Raw genomic sequence first — 13,756 nt, forward strand, 5'->3', positions numbered from 1 at the left:
TTAATTTGAGGTTGGTTGATGGTTTGCTGTATGTTGATTTTATCATACTTAAGTAAGGGACATGAATTCTTTTTTTTTTTTTTTCTAATTTCCCTAGGAATGAATTCTCTGCTTAAGCATTTCCCTTCAGTTTCCCTTGATGATTGCAGCATACATTACCTTGACCCTCCCAACACCATGTGAAATATATCTCCTTCTACTTTAAAGATGTGCTTCACCCTTATGTCTTTTTTTTTTTTAATTAAAAGGAAATTTAGGCTATCTTTGCTTTTTATTTTTTTCCATTTTTATTAGGTATTTAGCTCATTTACATTTCCAATGCTATACCAAAATTCACCATACCCCCCCCCACTCCCCTACCAACCCACTCCCCCTTTTTGGCCCTGGCATTCCCCTGTACTGGGGCATATAAAGTTTGCAAGTCCAATGGGCCTCTCTTTGCAGTGATGGCCGACTAGGCCATCTTTTGATACATATGCAGCTAGAGAAGAGCTCAGGGGTACTGCTTAGTTCATATTGTTGTTCCACCTATAGTGTTGCAGTTCCTTTAGTTCCATGGGTGCTTTCTCTAGTACCTCCATTGGGGGCCCTGTGGTCCATTCAATAGCTGACTGTGAGCATCCACTTCTGTGTTTGCTAGGCCCTGGCATAGTCTCAGAAGAGACATCTATATCTGGGTCCTTTCAGCAAAATCTTGCTAGTGTATGCAATGGTGTCAGCATTTGGAAGTTGATCATGGGATGGATCTCTGGATATGGCAATCACTAGATGGTCCATCCTTTCGTCACACTTCCAAATTTTGTCTCTGTAACTCTTTCCATGGGTGTTTTGTTTCCTATTCTAAGAAGGGGCAAAGTGTCCACACTTTGGTCTTCGTTCTCTTGGGTTTAATGTTTTTAGCAAATTATATCTTATATCTTGGGTATCCTAAGTTTCTGGGCTAATATCCATTTATCAGTGAGTACATATTGTGAGAGTTCCATTGTGATTGTGTTACCTCACTCAGGATGATGCCCTCCAGGTCCATCCATTTGGCTAGGAATTTCATAAATTCATTCTTTTTAATAGCTGAGTAGTACTCCATTTTGTAAATGTACCACATTTTTTGTATCCATTCCTCTGTTGAGGGACATCTGGGTTCTTTCCAGCTTCTGGCTATTATAAATAAGGCTGCTATGAACATAGTAGAGCATGTGTCCTTCTTATCGGTTGGGGCATCTTTTGGATATATGCCCAGGAGAGGTATTGCTGGATCTTCCGGTAGTACTATGTCCAATTTTCTGAAGAACCGCCAGACTGATTTCCAGAGTGGTTGTACAAGCTTGCAATCCCACCAACAATGGAGGAGTGTTCCTCTTTCTCCACATCCTCACCAGCATCTGCTGTCACCTGAATTTTTGATCTTAGCCATTCTGACTGGTGTGAGGTGGAATCTCAGGGTTGTTTTGATTTGCATTTCCCTGAAGATTAAAGATGTTGAACATTTTTTCAGATGCTTCGCTGCCATTCTGTATTCCTCGGGTGAGAAATCTTTGTTCAGTTCTGAGCCCCATTTTTTAATGGGGTTATTTGATTTTATGGAGTCTACCTTCTTGAGTTCTTTATATAGATTGCATATTAGTCCCCTGTCCAATTTGGGATAGGTAAAGATCCTTTCCCAATCTGTTGGTGGTCTTTTTGTCTTATTGACGGTGTCTTTTGCCTTGCAGAAGCTTTGCAATTTTATGAGGTCCCATTTATCGATTCTTGATCTTACAGCACAAGCCATTGCTGTTCTATTCAGGAATTTTTCCCCTGTGCCCATATCTTCCAGGCTTTTCCCTATGTTCTCCTCTATAAGTTTCAGTGTCTCTGGTTTTATGTGGAGATCCTTAATCCACTTAAATTTGACCTTAGTACAAGGAGATAGTACTGGATCAATTCGAAATCTTCTACATGATAACAGCCAGTTGTGCCAGCACCATTTGTTGAAAATGCTGTCTTTTTTCCACTGGATGGTTTTAGCTCCCTTTTCAAAGATCAAGTGACCATAGGTGTGTGGGTTCATCTCTGGGTCTTCAATTCCGTTCCATTGGTCTACTTGTCTGTCACTATACCAGTACCATGCAGTTTTTATCACAATTGCTCTGTAGTACATCTTTAGGTCGGGCATGGTGATTCAACCAGAGGTTCTTTTATCCTTGAGAAGAGTTTTTGCTATCCTAGGTTTTTTGTTATTCCAAATGAATCTGCCGATTGCCCTTTCTAATTCGTTGAAGAATTGATTTGGAATTTTGATGGGGATTGCATTGAATCTGTAGATTGCTTTTGGCAAGATAGCCATTTTTACTATATTGATCCTGCCAATCCATGAGCATGGGAGATCTTTCCATCTTCTGAGATCTTCTTTAATTTCTTTCTTCAGATACTTGAAGTTCTTGTCATAGAGATCTTTCACTTCCTTAGTTAGAGTCACGCCTAGGTATTTTATATTATTTGTGACTATTGAGAAGGGTGTTGTTTCCCTAATTTCTTTCTCAGCCTGTTTTTCCTTTGTGTAGAGAAAGGCCATTGACTTGTTTGAGTTAATTTTATATCCAGCTACTTCACTGAAGCTGTTTATGAGGCTTAGGAGTTCTCTGGTGGAATTTTTAGGGTCACTTATATATACCATCATATCATCTGCAAAAAGTGAAAATTTGACTTCTTCCTTTCCAATTTGTATCCCCTTGATCTCCTTTTGTTGTCTAATTGCTCTGGCTAGGACTTCAAGTACAATGTTGAATAGGTAGGGAGAGATTGGACAGCCTTGTCTAGTCCCTGATTTTAGTGGTGTTGCTTCCAGCTTCTCACCATTTACTTTGATGCTGGCTACTGGTTTGCTGTAGATTGCTTTTATCATGTTTAGGCATGGGCCTTGAATTCCTGATCTTTCCAAGACTTTTATCATGAATGGGTGTTGGATTTTTCAAATGCTTTCTCGGCATCTAATGAGATGATCATGTGGTTTTTGTCTTTGAGTTTGTTTATATACTAGATTACGTTGATGGATTTCCTTATATTGAATCATCCCTGCATCCCTGGGATGAAACCTACTTGGTCAGGATGGATGATTGTTTTGATGTGTTCTTGGATTCGGTTAGCAAGAACTTTATTGAGGATTTTTGCATCAATATTCATAAGGGATATTGGTCTGAAGTTCTCTATCTTTGTAGGGTCTTTTTGTGGTTTAGGTATCAGAGTAATTGTGGCTTCATAGAATGAGTTGGGTAGAGTACCTTCTGTTTCTATTTTGTGGAATAGTTTGTGAAGAACTGGGATTAGATCTTCTTTGAAGGTCTGATAGAACTCTGCACTACACCCATCTGGTCCTGGGCTTTTCTTTTGGTTGGGAGACTATTAATGACTGCTTCTATTTCTTTGGGGGATATCGGGCTGTTTAGATCATTAACCTGATCTTGATTCAACTTTGGTACCTGGTATCTGTCTAGAAACTTCTCAATTTCATCCAGGTTCTCCAGTTTTGTTGAGTATAGCCTTTTGTAGAAGGATCTGATGGTGTTTTGCATTTCTTCAGGATCTGTTGTTATGTCTCCCTTTTCATTTCTGATTTTGTTAATTAGAATGCTTTCCCTGTGCCCTCTAGTGAGTCTGGCTAATGGTTTGTCTATCTTGTTGATTTTCTCAAAGAACCAGCTCCTCGATTGGTTGATTCTCTGAATAGTTCTTCTTGTTTCCACTTGGTTGATTTCACCCCTGAGTTTGATTATTTCCTGCCGTCTACTCCTCTTGGGTGAATTTGCTTCCTTTTGTTCTAGAGCTTTTAGGTGTGTTGTCAAGCTGCTAATGTATGCTTTCTCTAGTTTCTTTTTGGAGGCACTCAGAGCTATGAGTTTTCCTCTTAGGAATGCTTTCATTGTGTCCCATAAGTTTGGGTATGAAGTGGCTTCATTTTCATTGAACTCTAAGAAGTCCTTAATTTCTTTCTTCATTCCTTCCTTGACCAAGGTATCATTGAGAAGAGTATCGTTCAGTTTCCACGTGAATGTTGGCTTTCTATTATTTATTTTGATATTGAAGATCAGCCTTAGTGCATGGTGATCTGATAGGATACATGGGACAATTTCAATTATTTTGAATGTGTTGAGGCCTGTTTTGTGACCTATTATGTGGTCAATTTTGGAGAAGGTACCATGAGGTGGTGAGAAGAAGGTATATCCTTTTGTTATAGGATAAAATATTCTGTAGATATCTGCCAGATCCATTTGTTTCATCACTTCTGTTAGTTTCACTGTGTCCCTGTTTAGTTTCTGTTTCCATGATCTGTCCATTGGTGAAAGAGGTGTGTTGAAGTCTCCCACTATTATTGTGTGAGGTGCAATGTGTGCTTTGAGCTTTACTAAAGTGTCTTTAATGAATGTGGCTGCCCTTTTATTTGGAGCATAGATATTCAGAATTGAGAGTACCTCTTGGAGGATTTTACCTTTGATGAGAATGAAGTGCCCCTCCTTGTCTTTTTTGATGACTTTGGGTTGGAAGTCAATCTTATCAGATATTAGGATGGCTACTCCAGCTTGTTTCTTCATACCATTTGCTTGGAAAATTGTTTTCCAGCCTTTCATTCTGAGGTAGTGTCTATCTTTTTCTCTGAGACGAGTTTCCTGTAAGCAGCAAAATGTTGGGTCTTGTTTGTGTAGCCAGTTTGTTAGTCTATGTCTTTTTATTGGGGAGTTGAGACCATTGATATTAAGAGATATTAAGGAAAAGTAATTGTTGCTTCCTGTTATTTTTGTTGTTAAAATTGGCATTCTGTTCTTGTAGCTATTTTCGTTTAGGTTTGTTGAGGGATTACCTTCTTGTTTTTTCTAGGGCGTTGTTCCCGTTCTTGTATTGGTTTTTTTCTGTTATTATCCTTTGAAGGGCTGGATTCGTGGAGAGATAATGTGTGAATTTGGTTTTGTTGTGGAATACTTTGGTTTCTCCATCTACGGTAATTGAGAGTTTGGCTGGGTATAGTAGCCTGGGCTGCAATTTGTGTTCTCTTAGTGTCTGTATAACATCTGTCCAGGCTCTTCTGGCTTTCATAGTCTCTGGTGAAAAATCTGGTGTAATTCTGATAGGCTTGCCTTTATATGTTATTTGACCTTTTTCCCTTACTGATTTTAGTATTCTATCTTTATTTAGTGCATTTGATGTTCTGATTATTATGTGTCGGGAGGAATTTCTTTTCTGGTCCAGTCTATTTGGAGTTCTGTAGGCTTCTTGTATGTTCATGGGCATCTCTTTCTTTAGATTTGGCAAGTTTTCTTCAATAATTTTGTTGAAGATGTTTGCTGGTCCTTTGAGTTGAAAATCTTCATTCTCATCCACTCCTATTATCCGTAGGTTTGGTCTTCTCATTGTGTCCTGGATTTCCTGGATATTTTGAGTTAGGATCTTTTTTCATTTTCCATTTTTTTTTTTGATTGTTGTGCCGATGTTCTCTATGGAATCTTCTGCACCTGAGATTCTCTCTTCCATCTCTTGTATTCTGTTGCTGATGCTCAAATCTATGGTTCCAGATTTCTTTCCTAGGGTTTCTATCTCCAGTGTTGCCTCACTTTGAGTTTTCTTTATTGTGTCTACTTCCCTTTTTAGATCTAGTATGGTTTTGTTCATTTCCATCACCTGTTTGTGTGTTTTTTCCTCTTTTTCTGTAAGGACTTCTACCTGTTTGATTGTGTTTTCCTGTTTTTCTTTAAGGACTTGTAACTCTTTAGCAGTGTTCTCCTGTATTTCTTTAAGTGAGTTATTAAAGTCCTTCTTGATGTCCTCTACCATCATCATGAGATATGCTTTTAAATCTGGGTCTAGGTTTTCGGGTGTGTTGGGGTGCCCTCGACTGGGCGAAGTGGGAGTGCTGGGTTCTGATGATGGTGAGTGGTCTTGGTTCCTGTTAGTAAGATTCCTATGTCTACCTTTTGCCATCTGGTAATCTCTGGAGTTAGTAGTTATAGTTGACTCTGTTTAGAGATTGTTCTTCTGGTGATTCTGTTACTGTCTATCAGCAGACCTGGGAGACAGATTCTCTCCTCTGAGTTTCAGTGCTCAGAGCACTCTCTGCTGGCAAGCTCTCTTACAGGGAAGGTGTGCCGAAGAAGAAGGCCCAAAACAGGGCCTTTCTCAGAAGTTGTGTTGCTTTGGCAGTTCCCAGAAGCTGTCAGCTTCTGTGGTGCAGACTCTCACCTGTGCAGACTAAATTCCTAAGTTCCAGGGAGTCCCGGAACCAAGATGGCGACCGCTGCTCCTGAGGCTGAGGCCACCTCCCAAGCCAGGCGGACACCTGTCCTCTGGTCCGGCCGGCGGCCAGCTGTCTTTGGCCTACAAAGGGTGCTGCCTTAGCGGCTCTGTGCCTCCGCCTGTCCCAGAACCTGTCCGGTTCTGTGGCGCACCCTCTCACCTGCTCAGACTAATTTCCTAAGTTCTGCGGAGTCCTGGAACCAAGATGGCGACCGCTGCTCCTTAGGCTGAGGCCGCCTCCCGAGCCAGGCGGACACCTGTCCTCTGGTCCAGACGGTGGCCAGCTGTCTTTGGCCCGCAAAGGGTGCTGCCTCAGCGGCTCTGTGCCTCTGCCTGTCCCAGAAGCTGTTCCGTTCTGTAGGGACATGAATTCTTGATCTGCCCAATACTTTTAATATGAAGGGGTGTTTTATATTGACAAATGCTTTTTTTCAGCTTCTATTGAGGTAATCACATGATTTTCCATTAGTTTATTTACATAGTGGATTTTATTAATGTACTTTTGTACATTGAACCATCTCTGTATCCCCAAAATTCTTCACGAGAATTCCTACAGCTGATATAACTACTCAATAATGTAGTTGTATACAAAATTAACTCAAAGAAATTAGTACCAACCTATACATAAACAATAAAAGGTCTGAGAAGGGAGTTAGAGAAACAATATTGTTGACAATAAACACAAATAACAGCAACTTCATGTAGCTCTAACCAAGTAAATGAAGGATCTGTATGATACAAACTTCAGGTCTCTGAAGAGAGAAATTGCGAACGATATCAAAAGATGAAAACATCTCCCTTGCTTGTAGTTCAGTAGAATTAACACAGAGCAAATGACCAGCTAACCAACAGCAATATCCAGATTCAAATTAAATTTCCAACACAATTCTTCACAAATTTTGAAACAACAATTATCAACTTCAAATGGAGGCTTCTGATTCTTATGAAGTGTCCACACTATTTTCTTTTAATACCAACTTTGAATAATAATAATTTTTACTCTAAAAATTTCACCCAAGTGAAATACTTACACACACACACACACACACACACACAGAGACAAACACACAAACACACACACATGAATATATAAATGAAAATTTGAATTATCCTATGTGTCCATATAAAGAGTTATTCACAAACTAAGAACAAATCTGGCCAGTGTCTATTAATTTATTATATTGTACAACAGTATGCAGCACAAAGAAATGATAAACACTAAATTTGAAAGTATTGCTTATCGAAGTTGAGCAGTAAGGTAATACTATTCTTTATATATTAAAATATTAATTCAATGTTATTAAATAAAATTGACACTCTGTCAATTATATTTTAAGAAATATAAAAATATCATGTTAGACACTGTCTTGGGGTTTTACTGCTGTGAACAAATACCACGACAAAGGCAGAACATATAAGCACATTTAATTGGGACTGGTTTACCAGTCAGAGATCTAATCAATTATCATCAAGGTAGGAGCATGGCATCATCCAGTCAGGCATGATGCAGACAAGTAGAGAATTCTACATCTTCTTCTGAAGGCTGCTAATTAAAGACTGGTATCTTTGTACATGAGACAAGGCACTTAAAGACCATGCACACAATGACACATTTCCTTTAAGAACATACCTACAAATAGTGCCAACCATATTTAAACTAGAACTTTATAGTCCCTGGGTCCCATAGGCATGTTAAACACTTGAGACTCTGGAGGCAATAACCAGGCACAGCATTATTAAAAAAAATACCTTTTGTCCAACTGACAACATACAAATATTTTATAACAGTTTCAACAATGTTAAACATCCAAGTTCAAAGTCTCCTCAGAGATTAAGTCAAACTATTCAGTGTAATCACAAAGCAAGACACAAACCAGTTGGGCAAACTGCAGACTCCTGATCTCCATGTTTGATGTCAAGGAGGTGATCAGATGTCCACTAGTTTTTCATCTTTGTTGACTGCAACAAACTTCTTTTTCCTGGGCTACTTCCAATATCTGTTAGCAGAATTCCTCAAAAGATATCCCATGGCTTGGGAATGTTGAACATTTTGGAATTTCCAAGGCAGCTTCAACATTAATGCTTCTTCTTCCAATGACTGGGATCTACACATGATCTTCTAGGTTTCTCCAAAGAGCTTGTCTTATGTCTCCAGCTCTGCCCTCTGTAGCACTCAAGGCTCTGGTAAACTCCATTCTAGTTTGGTAGTAGTTTTGGTGATCATCCCATATTATTGACATCTCCAGTACACTGGAGTCTTACACTGAAAGTAGGCTTTAACAATAACCTTTAATAGGCTCTCTTCATAGTTCTAAGCCTCCACTTTCTTGCATGACCCCTCTAGTCCTGGGCTATCAACTTAAACTGAAGTTTTACCTTCACCAATTAAACTTCCTAGCTTCTCACAGCTCCAAGACTTAGCTACACACCATGACCCATTCGTAGTTTCAAACCTAGTAACACCTGTGTGACTCTAACCCTAAGTCAAGCTGGAGACCGAGGTATAAGCTTTGCTCTTTGTAACACACCTTTTTTACTTTCAGAAAAACAGTTCTCAAATGATTTCACCTCAGTGATGCTAATCTATTCTAAATTATTGCTAATTTCTTACCTCTAGATAATCAGCACCCTTTGTTCTGGTAGTCACCTTATCTTATTGATTCATAAGTCAGAGCCACATGGCCAATACGCCTGAGTTTGGCTGAGTACTACGGCTGGAATATGGCTCCTCCTTATTCTATTACCAGCTTTTGTTTTACAATTCTCTAACTGCATAAACTTGTCTGTCCTTGGACTTGCTCTGTACATTGAGTTTGAACTCAAAGATCATTATGACTCTGTCTTAAGAATGCTGATATGTAATGCATGTAGTATCACTCCTAGGTTTAAGCTTATCTCTACTTGGAACTTGCTGTGTCACAGGCTGGCCTTAAACTCAGAGATCTGCTTTTCCTTGTTTCCTGGTATTAAAGTAGTATAACATTATGCCTTGGCTTAAGATTCTCATAGCCACTGTTTTCCAAAATCCGGGTCAAGAAGCTGAATCGGCCAACCTCAATTTTCTAAACAGATACCACATACCAAAGTTAAACCAGGATCAGATAAATATTCTAACAGTCCCATATCCCCTAAAGAAATAGAAACAGTCATTAATAGTCTCCCAATCAAAAAAAGCACAAGACAAGATGAGTTTAGTCCAGTGATCTATCAGACCTTCAAAGAAGACCTAATACCATTACTCCTCAAACAATTCCACAAAATAGAAACAGAAGGTACTCTACCCAGTTTGTTCTATGAAGCCATAATTACGCTGATACATATACCACATAAAGACCCAACAAAGAATGAATTTCATACCAATTTGCCTTATAATTATCGATGCAAAAATCTTCAATAAATTCTGGCAAACTGAATATACTGCTTTCCAAGATCAAAATCTCAAAATCCACACTCTTCCAACCAAAATATGGCCAGGCATATCATGGAAATATTTCACTACGGGTACTAACTTATGTCTTAATTAGGGTTTTACTGCTATAAACAATCACTTTGACACAGTCAAACTTTTTTTTTTGTTTGTGTTTTGTTTTTTTCAAGGCAGTGTTTCTCTGTATAGCCTTGGTTGTCTTGGAACTCACTCTGTAGACCAGGCTGGCCTCGAACTCAGAAATCCACCTGCCCTGCCTCCCAAGTGCTGGGATTAAAGGCGTGTGCCACCATGCCTGGCCCACAGTCAACTTTTATAAGGACAACATTTCATTGTGACTGTCATACAGGTTCAGAGGTTCAGTAAATTATCCTCAAGTCTGGAGAATGAGAGCATCCAGGCAGACACGTCACAGGAGGAGCTGAGAATTATATTTTCAGGTGAAATCTTCTAGGAAGACTGACTTCCGTGCATCTAGCATGAGTATCTTAAATCCCACCTCCCCAGTGACATACTTCTTTCAACAAGGCCACACTTCAAAACAGTGCCACTTTCTGGGCCAAGCATATTCAAACTACCATACGAATATCATATATTTTATAAATCTTTGTACATCTATTTTCTGTTATTCATAATATTTATGAAAATATTTAAAAGTTCCAGAGCAGAGGATTATAATTTTTTCAAAAATCCCTCACATATTCTAAGAATATTCTATCTATATAAAAATACATGCTTGCTTCAACTGTTATGAAAACATATTATTGGGTGATATTCAGCAATATCTAATGTCCCATATCCCCTAAAGATTTAGAAACAGTCATTAATAGTCTCCCAATCAAAAAAAGCACAAGACAAGATGAGTTTAGTCCAGTGATCTATCAGACCTTCAAAGAAGACCTAATACCAATACTCAAATAATTCCACAAAATAGAAACAGAAGGTACTCTACACAGTTTGTTCTATGAAGCCAAAATTATGCTGAAACATTGCAGAAACTCCAGCAGAGAATGAACAGAATTTGAAACCACAGGAGTTTTAAGGAAAAAAGTAAATTTAGTATTCACATATAAGAAAGCATTATCTGAAAAACTTTGCAAACATATTTTCTCTAATCTAGATTTCCCATGTTTTAGTTAAAAAGGATCTGTGAATTATGAGTACTGTCAGGGCCACAGTAGATTTTTGCAATGTAACTTAGTATTGAAGTTACTTTCAAAAGAGATACAGCATTATCAATAAAGGCAGAGAAATAATGTATGTAAAGAGATCAAAGGTATTTAGGTAATAAAGTTTAAATCACAATGAAGAAGATTTTTAAGGAATTTACTGGAAGTTGATAGTTATCTGAAAAAATTTAATACTGTTCTTTAAAAAGTTAGGGCTTGACAGTCTACATATTTTCCCACTGAAACCATTCCAAGTTGTACATATACTGGCTACACATTGGATATTAACATGTAAAAGGTAGATATAGGGAGAACAAGGATTTGTGAATAAAAACTGAGGGAAGCAAACGTGTGTGCTGGTAAGATTAAAAAATTGCATAAAATCCTATTATATTTGAAAATAAATATGGCAAGAAATATGTAAGGATCAAGGTGCAGATTATAAATGTAGAATTTTTCATACCAGTGTTCTAATTATTTTGTCTCTGAGAAAACAAAGTGCCATGACTTCTGAGATAGTCCCTGTAATTAGAAATATCTCATAAAAAAAAAAAAGAATTGTCATAGTCTGGACTTCTGCTGTCATGATAACCTATATTTCTGAGCAGATGTAGACCAGTGTGTGAAGTGTCCAGAGGGTCATTATGCAAATACAGAGAAGAACAACTGCTTCCAAAAATCTGTGAGCTTTCTGGCCTATGAAGACCCCTTGGGGATGGCTCTAGCCAGCATAGCTTTGTGCTTATCTGCACTCACTGTCTTTGTTATTGGCATATTTGTGAAACACAGAGACACACCTATTGTCAAGGCCAATAATCGAGTACTGAGTTACATTTTGCTGATCACACTCACCTTCTGTTTCTTATGTTCTTTGAACTTCATTGGTCAGCCCAACACAGCTGCCTGCATCCTTCAGCAGACCACCTTTGCAGTTGCTTTCACTGTGGCTCTTGCCACTGTGTTGGCCAAAACTATTACAGTGGTTCTTGCTTTTAAGGTCAGTTTTCCAGGGCGAATAGTAAGGTGGTTAATGATATCAAGGGGTCCAAACTACATCATTCCTATCTGCACCCTGATCCAACTTCTTCTTTGTGGAATATGGATGGCAACTTCTCCACCATTCAATGACCAAGATGCTCATTCTGAATATGGACACATCATCATTTTGTGCAACAAGGGCTCAGCTGTTGCCTTCCACTCTGTCCTGGGATACCTCTGTTTCTTGGCCCTTGTGAGTTATACCATGGCCTTCTTGTCTAGAAATTTGCCTGATACATTCAACGAATCCAAGTTTCTGTCATTCAGTATGCTGGTGTTCTTCTGTGTCTGGGTCACCTTTCTTCCTGTCTACCACAGCACTAAAGGGAAGGTCATGATTGCTATGGAAGTATTCTCTATCTTGGCTTCCAGCACAGCACTCCTTGCCTTTATATTTGGTCCCAAGTGTTACATTATCTTGTTGAGACCAGAGAAGAATTTATTTCGTCATACCAGGAAAAAAAATCACATTCCAGTTGCTAAAATATAGTTTAGAAATGAATTTAGCTTTTTTGTTAATAACTTCATAAGGATGATCATTCATCTATCAATCTAAAATGTGTTATACAATTATAGTTTGAATACAATTTTATCACGTTTTATTCTTGTATCCAATGATATAATTTTGTTATTGTCTGAAAGCCATTTATTGTCCATGTTGGAAAACCATAATTGTTCTAGTGATTCAACTTCTCTTAATCTAAGACCAGATGGCTCCATTCCTGGATCATGTCTAATGTTTCTGTCCTTTCTTGATAGAAACTCATCTTTTTCATTTATTGTTTTAATTTCATTAAAATTCTTGAGTATTGTACCTTCTGCCTGAAATAGGAAAACATTTTCTCTGGAAAGTCCATTGGAATATGATTTCTTACTGTACATTAATTAATCTTCCTAAAACTTAATTGACATATAAGTAATATTTAAAGTTATTATACCTTTATTTTTAATGTACCATATTTGAAAATGAACAACATGTAGTATGGAAAGCTTTCATGGCATTTAATTAATTTATAATTAACTGTTTTCACTTTTTTATATTGAAACTACCACCCATCATAATTTCAATGAAAATTTTTATAACTTTATAACTTTTTAGTTCATGGCATTATGTTTTGCATACTAAGTTAGTGTAAAGGTTCATTTTGAAATGTATTTTACTACCCAAAGTTAGCCATGTGCCCACCAGAGCAATCCACTTAGAGCCCACATTCATAGTTTGAGAAAATCTGTGACATGTCCAGATGTTTGAAAGTTAGCTGATTTAGCTCTCATGCATTTACGTTTAGACATTGACACATATATTATGTAGTATTTACATTTCTGGCGCATCAAATCATCTGAGAATTGTAGGTGTTAAAACTTGTTCATGTTGAATTTTTGTATTGTTATTTGATATAAATTTTTCATTTGATTTTTATTCACTTAATTTTCTCTCATCTAATTTTTATTAAATTGGTATAAAATACTCAATCAAAATCCAAAATCATGTATAGTCTTCTATTGCATTACTACCTATTCCTCTATGATCCAATATTATTTGTAAAAATAATAGACACTATACTCAAATAATCTTTTTCTGTCTGCATTGTTATATGAAGAAAAACATAAAATTGTTATAAAAATAGCATATGACTTTTCCCTCAGTCATGATCTATTTTTCCTCTTATCACTATATCCTTGGCTATACTGTTTCAAGATTTTCTTGGTAACTTTCCTATTTGGCTGAAGACTAGCTCAACTAGAGGAAAACTAGTATATCTTCAGTGGAAATCTATTTATGTCTACCCAGTGGCAGAAATGTCATGAGTCTTGGAGGGAAACATACACCTCCCATATAACACTGGCACATCCATATCTATTG

At 37.6% G+C, this 13,756-nt stretch overlaps 1 protein-coding gene across 2 annotated transcripts in view; it reads left to right on the forward strand.

Moving 5' to 3' along the window:
- Vmn2r91 (vomeronasal 2, receptor 91) overlaps positions 1–12,382 on the forward strand; it is a 51,587-nt gene extending 39,205 nt beyond the window's left edge. Inside the window, exon 6 of one of the 2 annotated variants that reach the window (NM_001104540.1) lies at positions 11,460–12,382. In NM_001104540.1, coding sequence (NP_001098010.1) covers positions 11,460–12,382 — 923 coding nt within the window. The remainder of the gene's footprint in view (positions 1–11,459) is intronic. The other variant, XM_030249986.1, reaches the window with a different exon arrangement.
- Positions 12,383–13,756: the final 1,374 nt, after the last annotated feature.

The sequence above is a fragment of the Mus musculus genome, chromosome 17 (assembly GCF_000001635.26).
Source record: "Mus musculus strain C57BL/6J chromosome 17, GRCm38.p6 C57BL/6J".
Lineage (NCBI taxonomy): Eukaryota > Metazoa > Chordata > Mammalia > Rodentia > Muridae > Mus > Mus musculus.